Raw genomic sequence first — 25,629 nt, 5'->3', positions numbered from 1 at the left:
GATCCCGAGCAGCCGGGAAAGCAGGCCGACTGGGTGACTGTGAGGAGGAAGCGTAGTTCTAAACAGAAGCCCCGTGTACACCGCCAACCCGTTCACATCTCTAACCGTTTTTCCCCACTCGATGACACACCCGCCGAGGATCAAACTCTGGTTATTGGCGACTCTGTTTTGAGAAATGTGAAGTTAGCGACACCAGCAACCATAGTCAATTGTCTTCCGGGGGCCAGAGCAGGCGACATTGAAGGAAATTTGAAACTGCTGGCTAAGGCTAAGTGTAAATTTGGTAAGATTGTAATTCACGTCGGCAGTAATGACACCTGATTACGCCAATCGGAGGTCACTAAAATGAACATTGAATCGGTGTGTAACTTTGCAAAAACAATGTCGGACTCTGTAGTTTTCTCTGGGCCCCTCCCCAATCGGACCGGGAGTGACATGTTTAGCCGCATGTTCTCCTTGAATTGCTGGCTGTCTGAGTGGTGTCCAAAAAATGAGGTGGGCTTCATAGATAATTGGCAAAGCTTCTGGGGAAAACCTGGTCTTGTTAGGAGAGATGACATCCATCCCACTTTGGATGGAGCAGCTCTCATTTCTCTGTTAGTAAATGATATAATAATTGAGCAACATATTGATTTATTCTGCCTTACAGAAACCTGGTTACAGCAGGATGAATATGTTAGTTTAAATGAGTCAACACACCCGAGTCACACTAACTGCCAGAATGCTCGTAGCACGGTCCGAGGAGGAGGATTAGCAGCAATCTTCCATTCCAGCTTATTAATTAATCAAAAACCCAGACAGAGCTTTAATTCATTTGAAAGCTTGACTCTTAGTCTTGTCCATCCAAATTGGAAGTCCCAAAACCAGTTTTATTTGTTATTATCTATCGTCCACCTGGTCGTTACTGTGAGTTTCTCTGTGAATTTTCAGACCTTTTGTCTGACTTAGTGCTTAGCTCAGATAAGATAATTATAGTGGGCGATTTTAACATCCACACAGATGCTGAGAATGACAGCCTCAACACTGCATTTAATCTATTATTAGACTCAATTGGCTTTGCTCAAAATGTAAATGAGTCCACCCACCACTTTAATCATATCTTAGATCTTGTTCTGACTCCCTTCTGTCTGATCATTTCTTAATAACATTTACATTTACTCTGATGGACTACCCAGCATTGGGGAATAAGTTTCATTACACTAGAAGTCTTTCAAAAAGTGCTGTAACTAGGTTTAAGGATATGACTCCTTCTTTATGTTCTCTAATGCCATATACCAACACAGTGCAGAGTAGCTACCTAAACTCTGTAAGTGAGATAGAGTATCTCATCAATAGTTTTACATCCTCATTGAAGACAACTTTGGATGCTGTAGCTCCTCTGAAAAAGAGAGCTTTAAATCAGAAGTGCCTGACTCCGTGGTATAACTCACAAACTCGCAGCTTAAAGCAGATAACCCGTAAGTTGGAGAGGAAATGGCATCTCACTAATTTAGAAGATCTTCACTTAGCCTGGAAAAAGAGTCTGCTGCTCTATAAAAAGCCCTCCGTAAAGCTAGGACATCTTACTACTCTACTCTACTGAGCCGAGTATTCCTTTAACTTTAACTAGTAATGACTTCATGACTTTCTTTGCTAATAAAATTTTAACTATTAGACAAAAAATTACTCATAACCATCCCAAAGACGTATCGTTATCTTTGACTGCTTTCAGTGATGCCGGTATTTGGTTAGACTCTTTCTCTCAGATTGTTCTGTCTGAGTTATTTTCATTAGTTACTTCATCCAAACCATCAACATGTCTATTAGACCCCATTCCTACCAGGCTGCTCAAGGAAGCCCTACCATTATTTAATGCTTCGATCTTAAATATGATCAATCTATCTTTATTAGTTGGCTATGTACCACAGGCTTTTAAGGTGGCAGTAATTAAACCATTAGTTAAAAAGCCATCACTTGACCCAGCTATCTTAGCTAATTATAGGCCAATCTCCAACCTTCCTTTTCTCTCAACAATTCTTGAAAGGGTAGTTGTAAAACAGCTAACTGATCATCTGCAGAGGAATGGTCTATTTGAAGAGTTTCAGTCAGGTTTTAGAATTCATCATAGTACAGAAACAGCATTAGTGAAGGTTACAAATGATCTTCTTATGGCCTCAGACAGTGGACTCATCTCTGTGCTTGTTCCGTTAGACCTCAGTGCTGCTTTTGATACTGTTGACCATAAAATTTTATTACAGAGATTAGAGCATGCCATAGGTATTAAAGGCACTGCGCTGCGGTGGTTTGAATCATATTTATCTAATAGATTACAATTTGTTCATGTAAATGGGGAATCTTCTTCACGGACTAAGCTTAATTATGGAGTTCCACAAGGTTCTGTGCTAGGACCAATTTTATTCACTTTATACATGCTTCCCTTAGGCAGTATTATTAGACAGCATTGCTTAAATTTTCATTGTTACGCAGATGATACCCAGCTTTATCTATCCATGAAGCCAGAGGACACACACTAATTAGCTAAACTGCAGGATTGTCTTACAGACATAAAGACATGGATGACCTCTAATTTCCTGCTTTTGTCATTCAATGCGCATATTAAACAAATATGTAGGACTGCTTTTTTGCATTTGCGCAATATCTCTAAAATTAGAAAGGTCTTGTCTCAGAGTGATGCTGAAAAACTAATTCACGCATTTATTTCCTCTAGGCTGGACTATTGTAATTCATTATTATCAGGTTGTCCTAAAAGTTCCCTGAAAAGCCTTCAGTTAATTTAAAATGCTGCAGCTAGAGTTCTAACGGGGACTAGAAGGAGAGAGCATATCTCACCCATATTGGCCTCTCTTCATTGGCTTCCTGTTAATTCTAGAATAGAATTTAAAATTCTTCTTCTTACTTATAAGGTTTTGAATAATCAGGTCGCATCTTATGTTAGGGACCTCATAGTACCATATCACCCCAATAGAGCGCTTCGCTCTCAGACTGCAGGCTTACTTGTAGTTCCTAGGGTTTGTAAGAGTAGAATGGGAGGCAGAGCCTTCAGCTTTGAGGCTCCTCTCCTCTGGAACCAGCTCCCAATTCAGATCAGGGAGACAGACACCCTCTCTACTTTTAAGATTAGGCTTAAAACTTTCCTTTTTGCTAAAGCTTATAGTTAGGGCTGGATCAGGTGACCCTGAACCATCCCTTAGTTATGCTGCTATAGACTTAGACTGCTGGGGGGTTCCCATGATGCACTGTTTCTTTCTCTTTTTGCTCTGTATGCACCACTCTGCATTTAATCATTAGTGATTGATCTCTGCTCCCCTCCACAGCATGTCTTTTTCCTGGTTCTCTCCCTCAGCCCCAACCAGTCCCAGCAGAAGACTGCCCCTCCCTGAGCCTGGTTCTGCTGGAGGTTTCTTCCTGTTAAAAGGGAGTTTTTCCTTCCCACTGTCGCCAAGTGCTTGCTCACAGGGGGTCGTTTTGACCGTTGGGGTTTTTACGTAATTATTGTATGGCCTTGCCTTACAATATAAAGCGCCTTGGGGCAACTGTTTGTTGTGATTTGGCGCTATATAAATAAAATTGATTGATTGATTGATTGATTGATTGAATAATATACTCTAGTATTATATTATTGTATAATATTATTGTATAATATTATATAACATTATAATCTAATATTATTATAGTATGGCATATTGCAGTAAGAAACCCAAATGTGCTGCAAAGCTCCACAACATTACGGGCATACTAACAACACAAGAAAAGATTTGGACGACTTCAACGAACTGCTGCTGTTGAATCCATTGGAAGTAAAATATGAAAGTTCAGCTATCTTAAGATTATAATCATCAATAAAATGAACAAATAAATCAACTTACTCAGCTCTGCCAATGAGGTAGAAATAAAGATAAGGGAGGTCTGTGGTGCACTGAGGAGGCCATCAAAGTCCTGTTTTTTTTATGGAACATTTTTATGTCGTTACCTGGTGTGAAATTGATGTATGTGTGCGCGTGTTTGTTTTTGAATGTCTGCTACATTTTCTGATGTTGTTACAACCGTTACACAGCTGTATTGCTGGTATTGTTGCAGCTAATGTCAGGCTGCTGCCATGCAAGGCGCCCACTACACACCCGGAGCAACTAGGGGATTAAGGACGTTGCCCAACCCTAACTCTAACCCTTAGTGATTTTCCAGTCAGGCTGGGATTTGAACCGAGGATCCTCTGGTCTCAAGCCCAATGCTTAACCACTAGACCATTAACACCCTACAATACTGTGAAATCCAACACTGGAGTCACTGCACCTGCAGAGGAGTCCAGGATGCTCTGGATCTTTGACCGTTTATGAGCATTACCCCAGACATAACCATTAACTAACTGGTAATTAAGACTTATGTGTTTCCTATTCATTTACTTGTAGTGTAATTAGGTGTTAACAATCTGGTAATTAAGAGTTAAGTAATGTATTAACTTATTTACCTGTTGGTCAATGAAGAGTTAAATAATGTGTTTAGTATTCATTTATTAAAGGACTTGATGAGAGGATCCAGAATATATCAAAAGATTTAAGGTATGATGTCATTTGGTGACGTCATGATGTAAAAAGCTTACAATTTTTTTAAGGTTGTGAAAAAGCATGCAAATCATAACTGAATGCTTTCATTAACATGAACATCCTTAATAAAGGATTATTCACTGTTTAATGTTTATTACTGCATTAATTAATGCACCTTTAAAGGAAAGTGTTGGTGATTATTTTTGCTGGTTGTCTTATTTCCTTCTTGTGGCTCCTCCCATTTTTCCTCTGGGTTTTTCACAGTGGTTTCCCATATGTCAATTTGGCACAGGTTTTACACCTAATGCCATGGATTATAGAGTGACCTTGAACCCAGATCCTTCTGCTAAGGAGGACGGTTCCGCGTGCATTAAGTTTTCTCAGTCTGATCTGTAACCAGAAGACTTTTTTTGCAGTGTTTCCTTGTGAAAGTGTAATTTTATGTTGCATTCGTAAAGTTTGCCATCGAATGTTAAAATATTCACATTCCACTTTTAACAAATGTCAGCGTCACAGCGAGGTGCTTATTATTTATATGTTAATTCCAAGACACAAATTCATAAATGTAGAACGTGGAGCTCAAATAGCACTAAATAATAAAACTTTTTAGGATCTGTGAATCATTTTAGACACAGATATTTTGAATTTATCCCCCTCCCCATAAAAATGTAACTTCTGGCCTGTCTTTCCTGACTATGCGTTTGTAGACTGCCAGAGAACAGTGCCGCGTTCAGATGGAACGTCCTATTTCTTCAGTCTCATCAGTGAATTTAAACAGCTGGATGCTGTTGGCGGGGGTGCAACTGATGACAAGCAGCTGCTACATTCCACACAAGTGCTGCTTCTCTTTTCCAAGTGCAGCAAACATCATTGGAACGCTTTCTCATTAATTTTTGAGTTTCCACCAGAAAGCACACACAGGCTTTTTGTTTAATATATGATTCATGTTATGTCAGATCTGTTGCTGTTAAACTAGTCTTGAGCTTTTTGTGTGTTTTTGTGCAGAGTTTGTCTTGTCACATACAGGCACGACTGCTACAAGATAAAGTATGCAAATGAAATGCCAATAATGAACACTTTTACTGTGTGTAACCGCAGAATTAACAACAAGGTTTCCCACTAAGACACGCCAAGGCTGAATCAGTGACATACAGTATAGATACTGGGGGGTAAAACAATGTATTTTCGAAATTAAATTGTCAAGGTACAGTCCCAGTCTGGTTTAAAACCAAGAGCCCTATCTTGATAACAGACAGAAAAACTGAGCAGAGGGAATAAATCCATTCAGGGTCCATCAGGACACACATTACAGTTTAAGCTGTAGGAAATGCCAGCACTACACCCAAATAGGTGGATTTACTGTGTTCATTAAGAATGAGTGTCAGAGTCTGACCTTTATATCAACCAATCAGCACCTGATTGGTTATTTGTGGCAAGCAATCTGTCAGAATGCACAATGGACACCAAAGGCCCCTGAGGTGAAGCCTGCAGCAAGGTTGGGGCATCCATTTATTCCACAAAGATCATCGACGCAGTCAAGGTCAGTGAAGCTTTCCTCACCAACAAAGACAAATAGGTCTTTGTACTGCATGACCTCACCAAACACCCTTTCCACAAAAACACATTAATATTTGGTCTGTCTACACCATGGCCCAGTTTCATAAAGTGGTATAATCTTTAGTCGACTAAACTCACTTATTCGACTAATCTTTTGATATTAGTCATTGCACAAAGCGCTTAGTCGGCTAAAGTTTTGCGTTAGCCGAATAAAGTTTTTAGCCTGCTACAGAGGAGGCCAATCTTATTTTAGTCGACAAAACCTCAGAGTCTTACCTCAAAAATGACAGCTACCATGTCACACCACTTGATGGAACAGGAAGGAAGGAGCAGGTGTTCCGGGACCAGAATAATCCATTTGAGATGTTTACGGAGGTCAAGGTTCAACAGCGATACCGCTTCTGTCTGCCTAAAATCCTCTTCATCATGAACATGATGGCTGCAGCCATCAACCACCAAATGAGGAGGAACAACACCCTGCCAGCCCTTCTTCAGGTTTTTATTGCGCTGAGGTTTTACATCTGTGGGACCTTTCAGCAGGTTATCGGTGATACCATCTATGTCTCCAAGTTAACCGTGTGCCAAATCATGAGGGATGTTAGTTCAGCACTTATCTACCTACAGTATAGAGGGACACTGTGATCTCCTCCCAAAGCTGTCTTTTGGCAGCTAGTGCCGATGTTGTCCCTTTGGAATACTCAAGAGCACCCCAACGTCGCTCATATTCCTCCAAAAGAAGAGCTTCTTCTGCTTTGGAGAATGTAGGGGCCTTTCTCCAGGAGTGTGTCTCTTCTGGTGCAGCGGACTCGGCCATGGTTGCAGCAGATGACCAACCTGGAAGTAAACAAAACTGTCGCATATTGGAGGCGTTTCTTGGCAACGGCACTCGCGAGGCTGCTTATGCCCATGAAACTCATCGATTTATCTTAGACGACTAATCTCTCATTTTAGCCGTCTATGTGAAACAGCGATTAGACAGCTAATGTTGGGTGACTAACCTTAACCGACTAAGTTTAGTGTACACTAAAAGATTAGACTGCTTTACGAAACCAGGCCTAAAGGTCCAAATCTGGGTGTTTGTTATGTTAGATAGTCTGTCTGGTGAAAAACTCAAAAACCATATGTCGCTCGATTGTCATATTTTTCAGGCAACATGTTACAGGAAAAATGTCCAGTAAGATTTTTTGAAGTAAAATTGTAATTCTAAATGTTGTTTTGATTTGGGTGTTTTGCACATTTTAAATCTCTTTGCTCCAAATGAAGGCAGTCTATGCTAACAGTAGTCCTCTAACATCATGTCAAGTGATGCTAGTGGGTTTCCATGCTAATGTTAGCCTGTTATTAAGTTTTCATGCTCTGTGTCAGGCCGGTAGCATTGTGTTATGTGTTACTAGTGAGTTTTCATGCTAATATTAGCCAATTGGTGAGTTTTCACAGTAATGTTAGCCTGTTAATGAGTTTTCATGCTCTGTGTCAGGTTGTTAGCATTGTGTTAAGTGAGACTAGCAAGTTTTCATACAAATGCTATCCTGTTAGTGAGGTTTCACACTCTTTGTCAGGCCATTAGTATTGCGTTATGTGATGCTAGTAAATGTTCATGCTGATATTAGCCTGTTAGTGAGGTTTCATGCTCTGTGTCAGGCTGTTAGTATCACATTAGGGGATGCTAGTGAGTTCTCATGTTAATGTTAGCCCTTTGGTGAGTTTTCAGGCTGTTAGTATTGTAATATACGATTAGGGTTGCCAACCGTCCCTTGAAAAACGGAATCGTCCCTTATTTGGAAATAAAAGTGTGCGTTCCGTATTGACCTGAAACGGGACGCAGTTTGTCCCGTATTTCTGTGAGAATCAAAAAGTCTGTAAAATGTCAATGGAATTGACTGGCGCTTTATATGGAAACTTACGGTAAATTTGATCCCAGCCTCTCTCCTGCTTTTCACCAATGAGCTGACAGACACGAGTTGACAATACAGAATCACTCTTATCTCATTGGTCGAGGGACATCTGCTCGCAAGAAGATACCGACGTCATGAGCCGACGACGGTCGCTGGACGACAATAACAAAGCAGCATGGCTATCTATACGGACACCGACACTACGGACAGCAATGTCTGTAACGTCATTACTACTCCTAAAAAAAAAAAAAAAAACAAACAAACAAAAAAGAATGCAAAAATACAGGGGCGAATGAGAAAAGGAAAATGGCTGGGTGCGCGACAACAGTATTGTTTACTTTTCAGACTTTATTTTTTGCACTTTTTATTACACTAAATGTGTAAATATGCACTGTTACATTGTTTTGGATGATGCAAATTTTCTATTGTCTTTTTTTTTTGTTAATTTTTTTTTTTTAATTTATACAATTTAAGTTAAGAGCAGGGGTGGTGGCCAAGTGGTTAATGCACTTGGTTTTAGTTCGGAAGGTTCTGGGTTCAAATCCCACCCCTGCCACATTTCTCCATGTAATGTGGAGTTGCGTCAGGAAGGGCATCCGGCGTAAAACCTGTGCCAAATCAACATGCAGATCCACCTCAGATTTGCTGTGGCGACCCCGAGTGCAAACAAGGGAGCAGCCGAAGGGACTTACTTATACAATTTAAGTTAAGCAATAACACTACAGAGATTTATTTTTAAAGTAGACAGAATGCTCATATTGAAATTGTGATTGAAGATTTATTTTGCACTAAAAATAAATTGCTAAATAATAATTTGTTTTCCACGTGTTCATATCAGAACAAATGCATGTATGCATCTACCTAAATTCAGGGTCAAGTCAACAGTAGGTAAGTCCCTTCGACTGCTCCCTTGTTTGCACTTGGGGTCGCCACAGCAAATCCAAGGTGAATCTGCATGTTGAATTGGCACAAGGTTTACACAAGTTTTACGCCGGATGCCCTTCCTGACGCAACTCCACATTACATGGAGAAATGTGGCAGGGGTGGGATTTGAACCCGGAACCCTCTGAACTGAAACCAAGCGCATTAACCACTTGTCCACCACCTCTGCTCGTCAAGTCAGTCAAATGGTTAAAAATCGTTTCACACAGACGCTGGGAAGGGTGAAGGCAATGGTCAGTCGGCCGGTCGGCCCTGGCGGTGAGGTGTCCCTTATTTATTTTTCAGAGAGTTGGCAACCCTATATACAAGTGATATGCTAGTGATTTTTCATGCTAATGTTAGCCCATTAGTAAGTTTTAAGACTGTCAGCCTGTTAGCATTATATTATATGATGCTGGTGAGTTTTTATGCTAATGTTAGCTCATTAACATTGCATTAGCATCATGTTAGTATCACTAATGGTCACAGTGCTCACAGTGGAGGCGCTCAGCTCATGCTAACATTACGTGCAATATCTGCGTCCAATTCCCCAAAATAAAAATACTTCAAATATATGTTTTAGTAAATGTAATAAATTAATGAAGCATATGAAATTTCCAAATAACAGCTAACTATGTTAGTAGGTTTGTTTAGTCATAGTATTTATGGAAAATGTGCTTTACAGGTTGGATTAAGACACCAAAAGTTCTTCCAACGAGCCGAGTAAAGACAGATTTCCTGTTGGAATCACACTATTGCCGGATCCGTCCTCACCAGCTAGCACAAAGTTGCGGCGGTGACAGGGCGCTAACACTGCGTAGTTGATGAGAATTACTTAAATATTATAGGTCAGGTCCTCTGAGATTTCAGTTTAATTAAAGGTGGTAGTCATTAAGTCATCAGCGTACCACCTGCAGTCCCGTGTCCTGTTCATCACTCCATAGTAATGTTCTGGGGGGACTTTGGGGTCTTGGAAATTAATAACCAGCAGTTGATACTATAAGATGGATTCTGTAATAAAGTGCTGCCACGTTTATTGTTTTGTAAATTATTATTGAGGTAACCAGGAAAAAAAAGAATAATTCAAGGTGAGCCCTTCTGACTGTCACTCAGATGTTTCTATATTTGTTGCAGCTGTTTATATATTTGGTGGAAATGGTTTTACTCTTCGAGGGATTAACTTTTTGTTTGAGGATTCGCGTTGCTTTGATGAAAAGAGATGATCCACAGCTTTCCCAAAGCAACATCTGCAAACTAACCAGATCTTCAGTTATTAAAAGGATGAGGTCGGGGAAGTGTGGGGGGCCGGAGGGCTGTTAATATAATGATTATTAGTTAATAATGAGACATGAGTCAGCAGATTAGAAACAGGAATAAAGCCAGATCAAACTACGACTCCAGTGCTCTGCCTGAATTTATGCAGAATATAAACTCAGCAATCACTGTTTCCTTACATTAATCCTAAATACGGACCTTTGGTGTTGATTGCTGATATTTGGTCCCGATCACTCATCTATCATTCTGTACTTTGATCTTAGGTCTTTCATCTTCACAGAGACTGTTGTTTTCATGCCTGTCTCTCTGTCAGCAGGATATTTCTAATACTTATTTCTTTGATCCTGATTGGTGATCTTTGGTCCTGATCACTCATCTCTCATTCTGTACTTTGATCTTAGATATTGTAACTTCACAGAGATGTTTTTGTGTTGTTGTCTGTCAGTCTGTCTGTCAGTAAGCAGGATATACACTATCTGATGCTTTATTTGTTCTTGTAATCAGGAATGTTATCTGGATCAAAAATCAAAGGAATCCAGATCAAAGCTCAAAGGCACGATTCATGCATTGAGCTGAATTACACCCAAATTTAATCTGCTCTTTCTTTACCCACCAAATTTCATTGAAATATTCCCTTTTGACATACTCACAAACAAACAAAAAGACAAATAACCAGGAAGCAGACCTGTTGGCAGGAATAATTCATCTGTAGTGATTTGACTTATATTTGATCCATTTCCAAAATGTATGCATTTTGTCATTCAGCACATGTTCATATGATCTGGTGACTCTGATTGTGACTGAGTCGGTCCATAATCCTGTGCAGTTATAAAGGATTTTAGTTTGAACAGTCATTTAAAATAATGTCCTTTTATTTCGTTCCACCTAGCATGCACACGGGATCTGTTCCTGCAGTGATTCCTGCTCACTGACAGCGTCTGTGTCTTGTGAGGGAAAGCAGGCTATGGTTTGTGTAAGAAGGCCGCTGGTGGTGAAAAATCACCTTGGATTAGGATCAAAGTCTTCATTATTCCTCACATTAATCAATCCTGAAGGGTAATACTGTAATATTTGACTTTCTAAGATGTGGAGTCTGGAGTACCGTTAAGTGTGTCTGGAAGCTGTCCGGTCTTTGGTGAGAAAGCAGACTTGTTCTGGCTGATGCAACCGAACAGCAAGCTAAGCTCTGAGCGCTGAACCCATGCCGGCCTTCGAGCTTCATGTCTGGAACAATATGCAAAGTTTAGTCTCTGTTAAACGTTTTCTGTCCTTTGAGTGCCAACTCTGTTCCTGTTTTTCGCTGCAGGGCAGTCGTTGGACACAGAGAACCGCTGCCAGATGACAGCAAAGACAATATCACCATCTTTACCCGAATCCTCGACAGGCTTCTGGATGGATATGACAACAGACTACGTCCCGGGCTGGGAGGTACGACACATGCTGGACGAATCCCAGATAATCATCAGCATGTCATGATTTAAGATGAAATAAAAATAAGAAATGAGGCTGCTGATGAAACGTTTGCATAAATATTGTAACGGGCAGCTTCCACTGGCTGATCACTAGTAAAATTGCCAGATAACACAATAACAGTGGATGGAGCTAAAGCATGTGGTCAACATGCCTTTGGACCAGTTCAGGATTATATACTGAAAAATACAACTCTGAATCAGAAAAAGTTGGAATGGCATGATAATGCATGTTTACAAAAAACTAGTCAAATATTTACTTTAACTTCTATTTCATTGCAGACAGCATGAACCCAACTTCTGTTCGTTTCTGATATCAATCGTTTCTGCATGTAAGGCCTGCAACACATTTTTTTTTTAAATGGGGGTGAGTAATTAGGTAATATAATAATAATAATAATAATAATAATAAAAGAAATGATGTTATTTCAAACAGGTGACATCAACAGGTGATTGTAATCATGATTTGTAGTATCCATGAAAGGCTGAGTCTTTAAGGAGCAAAGATTGGCAGAGGATGTACAGTTTGTCCAAAAAAAAGCATGAGAAAATTTACTAAAATGTTAAAAATATTCCTCAAGAAAGGTTGGAAGGGATTTGTATACTCCTCTCTCTGTTCAGTGCAAAATATCATTAAATAATTCAAGGAATCTGGAAGATTTTCAGGGCGCAAGGGGAACAAGTGCAATCCTGAGAGGAACACCTGTGATCTCCAATCACTCAGATGGTACTGCATCAAGAACCATCATTCAGCAATAGCTGATATAACCACATGGGCAAGGGATTACTTTGTGAAACCTTTGTCAAGCACTACAATACAGAAATACATTCCCAAATGTCACTTAAAACTTCACTGTGCAAAAAAGAAGCCTTATGTTAAACTTGTCCCAAAGCAGCATTTTCCATAACATCCCAACTTTTTTTTTTTTTTTTGAACAGGATTTGCATATTTCTCCTGTTTCAGTGGATAATGTCATTAAATCAAGGAATATGGAAGATTTTCAGGGTGCAGGTCTAAGATGAACACCTGTGATCTCCAATCACTCAGATGGTACTGCATGAAGAACCATCATTCATCAATAGCTGATATAACCACATGGGCAAGGGATTACTTTGGGAAACCTTTGTCAAACAGTAAAATACAGCGTTACATTTTCAAATGTGACTTAAAGCTTCACTGTGCAAAAAAGAAGCCTCATGTGTTTTCCATCCTGTCCCAACTGTTTTTTGGGAGGGAGGTGGCAGAACATCATTTGCCATTTAAAATTTTACATATTTGCCTAATTCCTTTGAATTTTTGCCACCTCCTTGACCAAATGTGGCTCAGACTTGTCAACAATGCTGTTCCTCCTGTCCCATGATGACACAGCTTCCTGATTCCAGACCAGTTGATAGAAGTATCAGTGAAACATTTTTGTTTGTTTGTTTGTTTGTTTGTCTAATCAGCAATGATTGTGCAGTGGAAATGTCCTGAAATGTTTGTATTTTGGCTCTGGGTCTGGTACCGTCCCCTGTGGTGAAACGGGCAACAGTGGCTCCGAGATCACACTGAACTCCGCTCTCAGTCTGCCGCACTGTTGTGGAAAATGTGTCTTCCCTTGGGTGGACGTTGTTCTATAATCTGCCCAAATGGCAAATAAACACATATGTCAGTGGAAATTAATCTAAGTGACACAATTTCCAACAAATATTGAGCCTCAAAGGACAAAGAGCTTCAAAGCAAGCCGTTTCACTGCAAAACAACCATCTGGAATTGTAATTTTGTATTTATTTTGTTGCCGTGCTGCATTCTGCTGAGGCCGTGAGCGAGGTTGGCGGGCTGCAGACCCGCTGGACCTCATGGCACCAAGCAGAAGCCAGAGATGAGCAGAAGAAAGTAATGTCACAAGCTGCCTCTGTTCAAAGGGTTACGTCTCCAAAGGAAAGGAGACGGTGACGCATGGTTCACTTTAGGACTTCGATGACTGAAGATAGTTCCTGCACCGCGCGCTGGAAACACGTCCGGCTCTCTGGTGCAAGTTCAACTCAGACTTAAGTTTGTGATTCACTTATTTGACTATCCAAGTGTTAAGCTCTGTCAGCCTGTTCGGGGAGAGTCTAAGGCACGAGGCCACGAAGGTTCAAGTGATCCTTCTCCTGTTGGCTCTGCCGCCCAACGGCCGCCCGACAAACAGCCACGTGAGAACTGTACCAGAGGAACAGTCCCCATACTCAGCATTTAATTTTACTTTCTGTGGCATCTGCTCACTCGGCCTTATGCTCCAGTGCGTTGTTGAGTGCAGAGAAGCGGTGAGTCATTCTCCTGTCCGCCTATGCCCGCCATGCAAACTGCTGACTAAGTGTTGCGATAATCACGTATTTTTGTGCGAACTACTTGTGTCACAGAAATGATTAATGTGCAAAGTGGATCCCCTCTCTCAGGGGGGCACTTCTGCAGAAGATTGGAGCCTTCACCTGTGGGTGGTCTCTCAGATCTGGGACGCAGTTGGAACTGAGTATCCATTCATGTTTGGAGAAAACCATCATCACTCTCTGGTTGTTGCACCGCTGGGAGCAGCCATTTGTCTCATCAGTGGCCCAAAAGCCGACTTCACACTCCTTCTCCCCGAGGAGCTGATTCAGCCCACACTGAAGACGTCACATTCTGATGATAGTCCTTCTTTAAGGCTGCCTTCAAATAATTCTGTAAGCACTTATTGCACAACTTGTAATTATTACAAATTATTTAAGTCATGACTAACGTACCTTATAATGATCAGTCTTTTTGCTGCAGTATCAGCACTCGTATACGGAGCGTTATGACGGAACAAAAAGTAATTATGGAGTTTACAGTGTAAGATGAGGTGCAATGATACATATAATGATAATTTAGAGATTTTACTGGCCCAAGCAGCCAGATTCTTATTCTAATTAATTTATTAATTTTTCTAATGTGATTATTTGTGGTAACAGTCACCATGGGAATACCTCCATGGCAGGGAAGATGTCTCTCGATCGATTTCCAGGCAGGATGGTGAACGTGGACAAAATCTGCATCCAGTGTCGATCTAGAGATGCCTGTTCATGGGTTTGTTTAATGTGGAGACGTTGTTGCGCATCGACAAGCACACGGTCCTTGACAGATCCTCAGCCTGGTCTGATAGCTGGGAAATCCCAGATGATCAGGCTCTGAGGACCTGCTGCAGCCTTCATCCACCTTCACACCTGGTGGGTTAAAAGTTGTCACCTCCTCCACCTGATCCACCATTGAGGGCATCTTGTTTCACCAGAGCCCCGTTAGCCGTCTCATGTTGACATTCCTGTTGGGCCTTCATGGTTATCATAGCAACCATGGGGCACACAGGTACCCCATCGTATTTCACCCAAACAAGTAATCCCTTATTTGATCCGTTACCCAGGTGTCACAGCGCAGACTAGGGCTTGGATTTTGACACCCAGTGATGACAGAAACAGGTGCACATTATTTGATTTTCTGTATTTTTTCCTGTGCAATTGCATAACTATTCATGGATTTCCTCAATTAAAAATATTTTAAATATTCAGAAATATTCAGACTTTCCTTCTTCTTCTTCTTCTTCTTCTTCTTCTTCTTCTTCTTCTTCTTCTTCGTCGTCATGTTTGATGGCAGTTGGCAACCTCTCGCTTTCACCTGACAGCGCCATTATTGACATCTGCATAACAATGCGCACGTACAGGGTGCAGAGTAACACATTAAATGTGAAATGGTTTTAATATTTTGCCACCATTTACGTGATATTTTATGGTCTGAAATCTCATTTGATTAACCAATCAGCTTTGTGGAAAAAATGTAATTGGATTAGAATAATGTTTCAGAAGCTGTTTGTCCAGTGGTATGCTGTATTTTCTTAAACCTGCATGATCTGGTGCAGCTATGACAACATGATTTCAAATTCAAAAAACTTTATTTGTCCCCAAGGGGCAATTCAAATGCCAAGAGCAGCAATATTTCAAACAAAAAAAAGAATACATGAATAAAAATAAAATAATACCACAATGAATAAATATCAGTACAATTATAAGTACTTCAGAAGTAAAATAGTTATATCGTAAATTATTATTATTATTGAAATATGATTTGTAAAAACCATACATGTAGACATGGTCAGAATCCAGGTGACCAGCTGTCCAGAACAGCATCATTTCTTCATGCTGGTTGAGGGCTCGTGCATTTCCCTGAAAAGGATCCAGTGTGCATGTGTCTCTGTGCTGAAAGTTCCAGCAGGCATCAGCTGGCTGTACCAGACAGATGACTCCTTTTGGGAGATGGGGTTTGGAGGACTGTTCTGCTTGGGTACTTACCAATTTGGATTCAGGCCATGACCATAAGGTTGTGGATGTAGCAGTGCTCAGCACCTCCCCAAGATTCTAGACCTGACCTCAGGGTTTTTAAATACTAATCAGAATTCATCGGTCATCTTGCAGACAGAGCTGAGGTTCGGATCCTTGCACGTGGTCTAAACCATAAACTGCACCGTCATCTGTCATTTTCTGCCTCTCAACAGAAAGCGTGACAGAAGTGAGGACGAACATCTACGTGACGAGTTTTGGACCCGTGTCAGACACAGACATGGTGAGTGTTCCCTCCTTTCTCTTCACACCAAAGAATTTACACATATCTGGGCTGGTTATCGGAATCTTTTTTAATTGACAAGTATATTGCTGTTAGTTTGTCATTGGCTATTTAAGATGGTCACCCATTGCTGGTTTTTAGCATCCAATTGGTTACTATAGTGACAAAAAAAAACATTAAACTACCCAATCAGGGCACTTGTGACAGTGAACATATGGTCCCACTCTGACCAGAGTAGGACCATATGTACTCTGGCAGTGTTAATTTAACACTGGTGAATTTACTGTGTAGTGTGCAACTGGTGCACGTAGTGCAACTATAGAACACAGCAGCTGATCGTGAAAATTTTGAACACCTTAAAATGATCATAACACTGTGACACATTGTAATACACCAAAGCGAATACCATATTTTATGGAGTATAAATCACACCTTTTTTTTCTGTATTATCAGCTCTTTAATTTGTGATTTTTGGTTATTGTTGTTCTTATTGGTATTTATTGTTTTATTGTTGGAGTTTATTTTATTTAGTGTTTTGATTCCCGGTAAGTCTGATGAAAATGGTTATTCTAATTACCATATTTTTCTAAGTATACGAGGTCTATTAGACAATAAACCGACCCTTTTATTTTTTTTTTAACTATATGGATTTGAATGACGTGCGATTCCACCAATCATGCTTGAACCCTCGTGCGCATGCGTGAGTTTTTTCACACGTGTCGGTGATGTCATTTCCCTGTGGGCAGGCCTTGAGTGAGATGTGGTCCCGCCCTCTTGGCTGAATTCCTTTGTTTCACACGCTGTTCGAGACGGTGCGCGTTGCTTTATCAAAATTTTTTCTGGACCTGTGAGGAATATCCGAGTGGATACTATTCGAGAAATTAAGCTGGTTTTCGGTGAAAAGTTTAACAGCTGATGAGAGATTATGGGGTGTTTCTGTCTGTGTAAGGACTTCCCACAGAGCGGGACGTCGTGCAGCGCTTCCAGGCGCCGTCGTCGGCCTGTTTCGACCTGAAAACATCCTACTTTAAGGCTTAATTCACCCAGGACGTCATGAGAGAACAGAGAAGATTCAGAAGAGGCCGGCATGAGGACTTTATGCGGACATTCCACTGTTTAAGGACATTTTGTAATGAAAGACGTGCGCACAAATTCGCCGTCATTTCCGTGACGATTCGGCGAATCTGTGTGCGCCGCGACAGGAAAAACACCTCCGAAAACCATTTGTAAAATTCAGGCGGCTTTTGATGGCTTTCAACAAGTGAGTAACTGAGAAATTGTTTAACAGCTTGGGCATGTTCCAACTTGCCCGTTAAGGTTTCCAACGGAGGTGTTTTTCCTGTCGCGACCCCCCCGCGGTCGGGTCCGGCCCGACATGCGACTCTGCCCGCATGTTCTTTCATTACAAAATGTCCGTTAACAATGGAATGTCCGAATAAACTCCTCATGCCGACTTCTTCTGAAAGTTCTCTGTTCTCTGACGACTTACTGGGTCAACAGAGCCTGAAATGTGGAAGTTTTCAACTTGAAACGGCGAGATGCTGCCGCCTCGAAGCGCAGATCGCCGTCAGGCGACACTACCAGACCAAAATCTCATCAGCCATTAAAATTTTTACCGAAAACCAGCTGAATTTATCGAATGGTGTCCACTCAGTTGTGCCTTAGAGTTTTGAAAAAAATTTTGATCAAACAAAGCAGCAGTCTCTGAGCCATTCCTAAACAATGAAAAAATCGACGAGAGGGTGGACGACTCCTCACTCAAAAGACTGCCCACAGGCGAATGACGTAACCGACAGGCGTGAAAAAACTCTCGCATGCCCACGAGGGTTCAAGCATGTCTGATGTAATCACACGTGATTCAAATCCATATGGTTTTTGAAAAAAATAATAAGGTCGGATACTTTTCTAATAGACCTTGTATGTAGGCTTTATTTTATTTATTTATTTATTTTACTAGTTTTGGAGGCCCTGCAACTTATGCTCTGGTGAAACATATATACTGAAAAATCACCCATTCATTATTGATAATAATATTTGATTCGATCTTTCACAGGAATCCAAGCACTAAACAAAATAAATAAACTCTAATGATAAAACAGCAAATGCTATTAAAGCTGCACAACAGCAATGCACAAAAATCTAAATCAAAAGAGTGCAACTTATATAAGGGCTTTTTTTAAACAGGTGCAACTTTACTCTGGTGTGACTTATGCTCCGGAAAATATGATACTATTATGAATAACAAACTGGTAGGGATGTGAATCATTCAACAGCTCACGATTCAATTCAATTCCGATTCTTGGGGTGACGATTCAATTCAGAATCGATTTTAGATTCAAAGAGCTCTGAGAAATAGTTATATTACTTAAAAATATTTATGTTTAAGAAAATGCAGCTTTACAAGGTTAATCAAGTGATTCTAGATGTAAATTTACTTATCTGCTTTGCTCGTTCGGAGTTGGCTGGCAGTTTAGCAAAGCACTGGTCAGTAGTCAGCAGAGACAGCTGCTCCGCTTCTTTTAGCTCCAGGTGATGGAGTAGCATGTGGGCTTGCGGATTTGAAGTGTTTCCCAAGTACTTGACTTTCATTTTGCAGATTTTGCACACTGCATAAGTCATGTCAAGCTCCTTCTTACTCAGAAAATAATAAAATCCAAAATGCGCCCAAACATTTGCCTTCAGCAAAGACGATGCTGGCTGAATTAGCTCTTCGCCCGCCATGCTAAGCTACAGCCACTGACTCTGCAGCTCACGAGTGTTTGAAGCACGCCGGACCACCTGCCCCTCGCGGGGACACTATAGTACGGAAGCCGTTGCCTGACAAACAGTACAGGCAGCGAGTAAGCAAGAAAATGTTTTAAAAAATGCTTTTTAAAAATCGATTCTTGGACATTTTGGATCGATTCAGAATCGTAATAAATAAGAATCGCAATTCGGACGTGAATTGATTTTTTCCGACACCCCTGCAAACTGGTGATTTTTTTTATTTATTTACTTTACTTTTTTGTATATAAATCACACTAGAGTATAAGTCGCAGAACCTCCCCCTACAAGAAACATCACCTAGAGAACTAGTAAAAAAAAAAAAAACAGCTACTTATATGCAGAGAAATGACATTGTAATTTGTGCAGACAGGAGGTGATATGTGTCTTTTGCTTTAATTTTACAGACACCTTTGAATTTTATTTCGTTACTGCATTTTGAAACTAATCATTTTCGCTTCTATGTTGTATGTATGTTGCATAAATTGAACAAAGTAATAACTCCTGTACAGGTCCTGAGGTTTATCAGGCCGGTGATTATCCCTAGATTCTGTAGCGTGATGTACCTGAGGAGCTCATGAACCCCCATGGATGGAACGCCAGTCCATTGCAGGTTTCCTCCCATTTGGCACTGTGGGCCGCAGAGGTCTAACTGACAAGTTTGAGTGCCGGGTGGTTTCTCCAGCTCAAAGCTGAGCCGGCTCATCAGCCTGAATGACAGAGCGAGATTAGTGGTTTTCAGAGAACTCTGCGTTTATTTGGTTTCACATTGTGACAAGCCTGCTCGTATCAACATGTGTGGCACGGTTATGTTCAGGTTGTCAACGCATGAAAGCATGCGGACGCTGTCATCAGGAGAAGCTGAGAGGTTTATGGAAAGATGTCTGCATTTTCAAAGAGGCCAGTTTTCTTCTGAAGGAGAAATCAGCCGTCACCGACAAACATCCTGCAGTAGCACAGTGTGATGAAGTCATGCATTTTGACTTTTTTTACTCTTTCCCAGCCACATGCATTAAACACTCTTTAAACTGACAGAAGAGACTTTTTGGCCGTCTTTTTTAGCCAATATAACATTTTAAATTTTCAGCCTCATTCTCCAGCCCGTCCATAAATGCTATTTGAGGTGTTCAGCACTGTAATCCATATTTATTGTACTAACCCTTCCAGCCGTCTGTGCCTGTTTCTGTGCACATTTCTGTGCACGTTTTATCGCAGTAATGAACAAAAACAACTAAACTCACCGAATACTGAGATACCACTGAGACCAGATTCCAGATTTATGGCTTAAATTACGCAGTGAGCCCAAGTCTGTGTGTTCCAGTTGGACATTTGTCTTCACCAGAAGTTGTTTGTTTTCAGCATAAATCCCAATGAAAATACCTCTTGCTGTATATCATATAAACACTCAGACTGGACATCAGATTTATGGCTTAAATTGTTCAGAGACATAAAGTTCCTTTTTTTTTAATTAATATTTGTTTCTCAAAAATAATCAAAAACATGTTTTCACCTTTAACCTGAATAACATTGCCTTTTGCTGTATTACAGTAACCACTTACAGATCAGATGTTTAACTTCAATTCCTCACCGGCACAACATTTATGGTTTTTCCACGCTCCTCTTAATCTACCCAAGCACTTCCTCCGTATTGGGAGGGCTATTTAAGACTTAAACTATGTGCTGCAATAAAGATGATCAAACTCACGATGCCTGACTGAAATACCATTTTTGACCTTTAACTCTACTGAAATTATCCTTTGCTGTTGCCAAGGAGCCTGAATCTTTATCATCCGACAGACAGCACGTTATACTTTTCAGTTTGATTGGAGAATTTTAAATTGTTGACCCCTGTGTAATCCTTCATTCACCTCTATGTGGTTATAGCTGCCACTCTGGGATGGTCACCATACATTTTTGTGTAGGTCATGATGTGCAGGGGCTGGAGTCTAAGGGCCCCTTCACACATAGTGCGAAGTTTGGACAAAGCGTGCCCTTTGCGCGCATGATGCAGGAATCGTGTGCAAACTGTGTGAAATCGTCCCTGCCTCCAACGCCTCATACACCTGTGGCTACAGCTATTTGCGCACACCGGTGGCTGAAAGACAAAGTGTGCACTGGGTGAACCCATCACACCCTCTCACGGCAGGTGTCGGCCAAATTCCAGATGACACGCATGAACATCTAACACCGCTCGCATGGCACATAGAAAATGTGTGGCCAGTCGCACTCTTCACATGACAGCAGACTGCAGTCGACCACTGTCGTACTGGCAGAGAAATTTGTCTAAGTTCCACATGGCTGTGGCTTTGGTGTATGCCCTGAGAACTGACAGGAGGTGTGTCTATGACATAAGATGTCATCCTGGACATTCCAGCTACACAACACCTACTGTGTTTGGACAGACATGGACTAACAACTGTCCACTGTGAGGCGCGTGTGTCTGATTGCTGTTTTTACGTGGAAATAAATAAAAACATACATCACGGTGGCAACAGGCTGCAGCCAGCGAGTGCGCGCACGGAGCGGACATCGACAGCCACCCAGTTGAAATGGACCATCAGATCAGAACACGCAGCAGGTGATCTGACCGTCACGTCATCCATGTGAGCTTGTACCACATGACGTGGTGTCTATGCTGTGGCACGCCGTCCACAAGACATGCATGTCAGGCAGGACACACGCATGGTGACTTAACACACCTGACCAGTAGATGTGGACATCTGAGCACACTGCTTCTCATTCATGTCATTTCATGACTGTATGTCTGTGACCATGGGTCATCACCAGAGGAACAGACCATATTTGTATTGCTCACTTGATAAATGCGGTGTTTTTATATGGTGTGAGATTTTTTTGTTTTGTTTTGTAATACTTCCATGTCCTTCCTGATATGAGGCAGCTTTTTGCAGCTTTCAAAGAATAGCTCCATAGCTCAGTTGTAAAGTCGCTGACTGGTAATCAGAGCTTTTGAAAGGTGTGAGTTCGCATCCTGGGTGGTGTGTTTTTTTCTTCTTCTTCTTCTTTTTTGTATTATTACACATAAGTGGTGCGATGTTGTCCCACAGGTACCGGATGGATTTATTTTTTTATTTATTCCACATAAGCGGCACGATGTGGTTCCACACGTACCAGCTGGTTTATATTTCTTCCACATAAGCGGCACCATGTGCTGCACCTGACACTGTTCCTGCTCGAAAGACACCCACGTGTGCACGAACTCTCGCACCAGGTTCGTGCATGCCTGCCCGTCGGCGAGATGTTTCATGGTGCACTAATTTCAAACTGTTTCGTGCTGTTTCACCGTAATCAACCAGAAGTCATCCAAACTTCACACTGTGTGTGAAGGGGCCCTAAGGGTTGTTTAGTCCACTTAAGTGGTATTGAAAACCTGCTTGGCCTACGGACTGTTAGGTTAGAGATCATATTAATGACTGAAATTGCTCAGAAACCCCAAGTTTCTCTGTTCCAACTGAATATTTTTCTTGACCAGAAACACCTGTTTATACTTAACCCAATGAAATTATTGTTGTACCCTTTGCTCTATCTCAGTAATCACTCAAGAACAGTTTTTTTTTACTTAGATTATTCAGAGACTCCAAATTTCTGTTTGCTCAAATTAATAATGTTCACAGAAAATTACCAAGAATGACCAAGAGGGCACACTTTGCTGTATTATGGTAATTTCTTTCTTCAGAGACCCCAAGCTTTTCTCTTTACCAGAAATGCATGATTTGACCAGAATACTTTTCTTGACCAGAAATTCTACTTTTGACCTTTAACCTCCATGAAATGGTGCCTAATTTTAATTGAGCAAATCTCTACTTTCATAAATTCATTGGCTATCATTCCATTAACAGGCATTTAATGCAATATGGTTTTTTTTTAAATATTGTGTATAATCCAAAACAAAAATTAAGATTATGCATTCAAACAAAAAATCTGTGTGGAAGGTGAGTTGTAACATAGCCAGTCGTTGTACCACCGGTACAAAATGCCTTGCTCAGTAATACACGTTGTCTTGAAACAAATCTGTTTTATCGTTAACTCCATAATGCATATGCCTAGATGTTTGCTCCTGTATCAGCATGCTCCTTGGTTTGGGGCCTCGTGAGATCCGTCAGTGTGACGCCGCCATATGGCCTCAATATGTTGAACCTGCTTTTCTGAAGACTGTTAGCTCTCCGACTGTACTGCAGTGGGCAGAGCGTCATCTTTTTCAGCACACATCACCTCTGTGGTCTCTCGGGCTTCAATTCTAGTGGGTCCAATTTTTTCACTCTCTCCACATGCTCCACTTGGCAACACCATGAATCAAAAGCTAATGGCACAGAACAGGACATGGCAACCGACTTCAGATAAATTTTTGCTCCCATTTTCTCTTTACGACAGCATCCATCTGTGCCACAGAGTTTGTTACGCTTTTTTTTTCCTTTAGTACTTATTTCACCACGGTTAGTTGGTTAGTGATGACACAGCGGACGGCTTTGGTCTTCTGTCGAAACCAAATGACCTGTTATGCCCTTGCTAAATTGGGTGTGACCACAAGTGCAGCATTTCCTTCAAGATCCAGGAGCTTGATTCATGTCAGGCCAACGCCAAGCCGAGGAAGAGGAAACGCAGTCCCAATGTTTTTATTGCATGTTTTTGTGTTTGCAGCTGATCAGTCTTTATGATGCACAAAGTGCCGTAGAGATTATCTGTGGTTTTATACCAGTTTGTGTTTTAGAGTTCCCACGCATGTCTCCATCTTCATCCAACTGTTTTGTGGCTGCCAAGATCTTGACTCTCGTCCAAATACAGAATCAGCACATCTTTATATTTGCATTTGATGTCAGGATTTCTCAAACTAACCAGCTCAAGGCGACACAGAGCTTTTCTTAGTCTGTGTGGACATGAACGCCACATGAGGCGTTCAGTCACCAGATCAACTGTCTTATGCAGCGCTTTGTAAAATACTTCTGAATGGTGCATATATTTAACAGAAAAGCCGAAGTTACTAAGAGACGGGACACGTCTTGTGCCCACATGAGTTGACTCAGGTTTAGATTTGAGCGGTACACCTCAGCACCACGCAAGTCGCCACTCGCAAGGGACGTGACTTAATTATGGTGCCTGTAGGCTCAAGATGTGACCTTCTTCCACAAAGGGATCACGAAGGTTGAACATCTGTGGACCAAGTGCCTTGACGCTAAGAGAGACTATGTTGGAAAGTAATGTAAGAGCTGTCTTTCTCTTGTGACACTGAACGTTTTGAAGTAACTTTGTCATTCCACCCATGGTTTCAGCTGGTCTAACTCTTTGATTGTGCAGCAGCAGAATGTCTTCCACTGCCAGCACAAACAGGTTTTTGGTGTTGGTATTTGGCTGAGAGGAGGAGACTGGACAAAGTGATTAGGAAGGCCAGCTCTGTCCTGGGAAGTCCTCTGGATTCAGTGCAGGAGGTGGGAGAGAGGAGGATGACAGCGAAGCTGTCAGCCCTGTAGTCTAAACTTGAATGTTCAAAATAGTTAAAAAGATTAAGTAGTGTAAACTCAAAGGTTTAAGAAAATGTTTGACTTTCTTAAATATTTCAAGTTTGTGTAACATGGTCTTGCTTTTTGAGTAAATTCAACTCAGTATTTTTGATTGACTTGAACTAATTGTATATTAAGTAAGCAAAACTTCAAAGTGTAACTTAAGCACAACTTAAAAGAATGAAGTAATTATATATGGAAATATTTGAGTTGACTTAGCGAGCACTTTAGCAGGGGTGGTGGCCAAGTGGTTAATGCACTTCTGGTGCAGATGGTTCCTGGTTCAAACCCCACCCCTGCCACATTTCTGTATGTAATGTGGAGTTGCATCAGGAAGATCATCCGGTGTAAAACCTCGGATCTGCTGTGGTGACCCTGAGTGAAAAGCAAGGGAGCAGCTGAAGGGACTTTCTTTTACTTAATGAACACTTTAATTGCAAACATGAGATACAACTAGCATGTAATCAAAATTTTTAATTTCTGGGAACAATTGGCTTTAGGTTTATGAACTCAAAAATATTGTGGCAACTGATTACCTCAGTATTTTTGAGTTCTGCTAACTTGTTTGGGTTTACAGTGTGCTGGAGAACTCCTCCAACACCGTGAGTGACACCCTGACTCCTCTGGAAAGCTCCTTCAGTGACAAGCTACTCCTCCCAAAGTGAAGGAGAGACACCGCAGCTCCTTCCTTCCTCCACAACCAGCACTGTTCCCAGTTCACCACTCAGATCACTCAAATCATCACTATCATTACAGGAACAATTTTTCAGCCATTTAAAATAATACAACACATTCTGTGCAATAATACTTGTACACTTTTGCAATATTATGAAACATTCTTTCTGCGTGTATATAGTGTACTCTGTTCTGTTGTATATATTGTTATTCTGCACAAAACTTGACTTCCGTATTTTGGTCATTATTTTTCTTTTACCTTATTTTTGCATACTTGCACTGTTGTTCTGTGACTGTCCCTGTGCTGCTGTAACAGTCTAAATGTTGTGTGTTGGGGGGGTGTGGCTGGACATTTTGGTGTTCTTTTCTTTTCTTTGCTCTCCAGGTGGTATGAAAACTGATTTGTCTGTGGAGAAGGTGCTGGCTGAA

The 25,629-nt window shown here is 41.1% G+C and overlaps 1 protein-coding gene across 3 annotated transcripts in view; it reads left to right on the top strand.

Annotated features, from left to right (window-relative positions):
- The window catches only part of gabra3 (gamma-aminobutyric acid type A receptor subunit alpha3), a 189,686-nt gene that overhangs the window by 49,874 nt on the left and 114,183 nt on the right, over positions 1-25,629 (top strand). For all 3 annotated transcript variants that reach the window (XM_034177713.1, XM_034177712.1, XM_034177711.1), the window contains exons 2-3: positions 11,496-11,617; positions 16,182-16,249. In XM_034177713.1, the coding sequence (XP_034033604.1) occupies positions 11,496-11,617; positions 16,182-16,249 (190 nt within the window). The remainder of the gene's footprint in view (positions 1-11,495; positions 11,618-16,181; positions 16,250-25,629) is intronic.

Source organism: Thalassophryne amazonica, chromosome 9 (assembly GCF_902500255.1).
Source record: "Thalassophryne amazonica chromosome 9, fThaAma1.1, whole genome shotgun sequence".
Classification (NCBI taxonomy): Eukaryota; Metazoa; Chordata; class Actinopteri; order Batrachoidiformes; family Batrachoididae; genus Thalassophryne; species Thalassophryne amazonica.
Note: the sequence above shows the minus strand (reverse complement) of the source record. Positions and strands in the feature narration are given on the sequence as shown.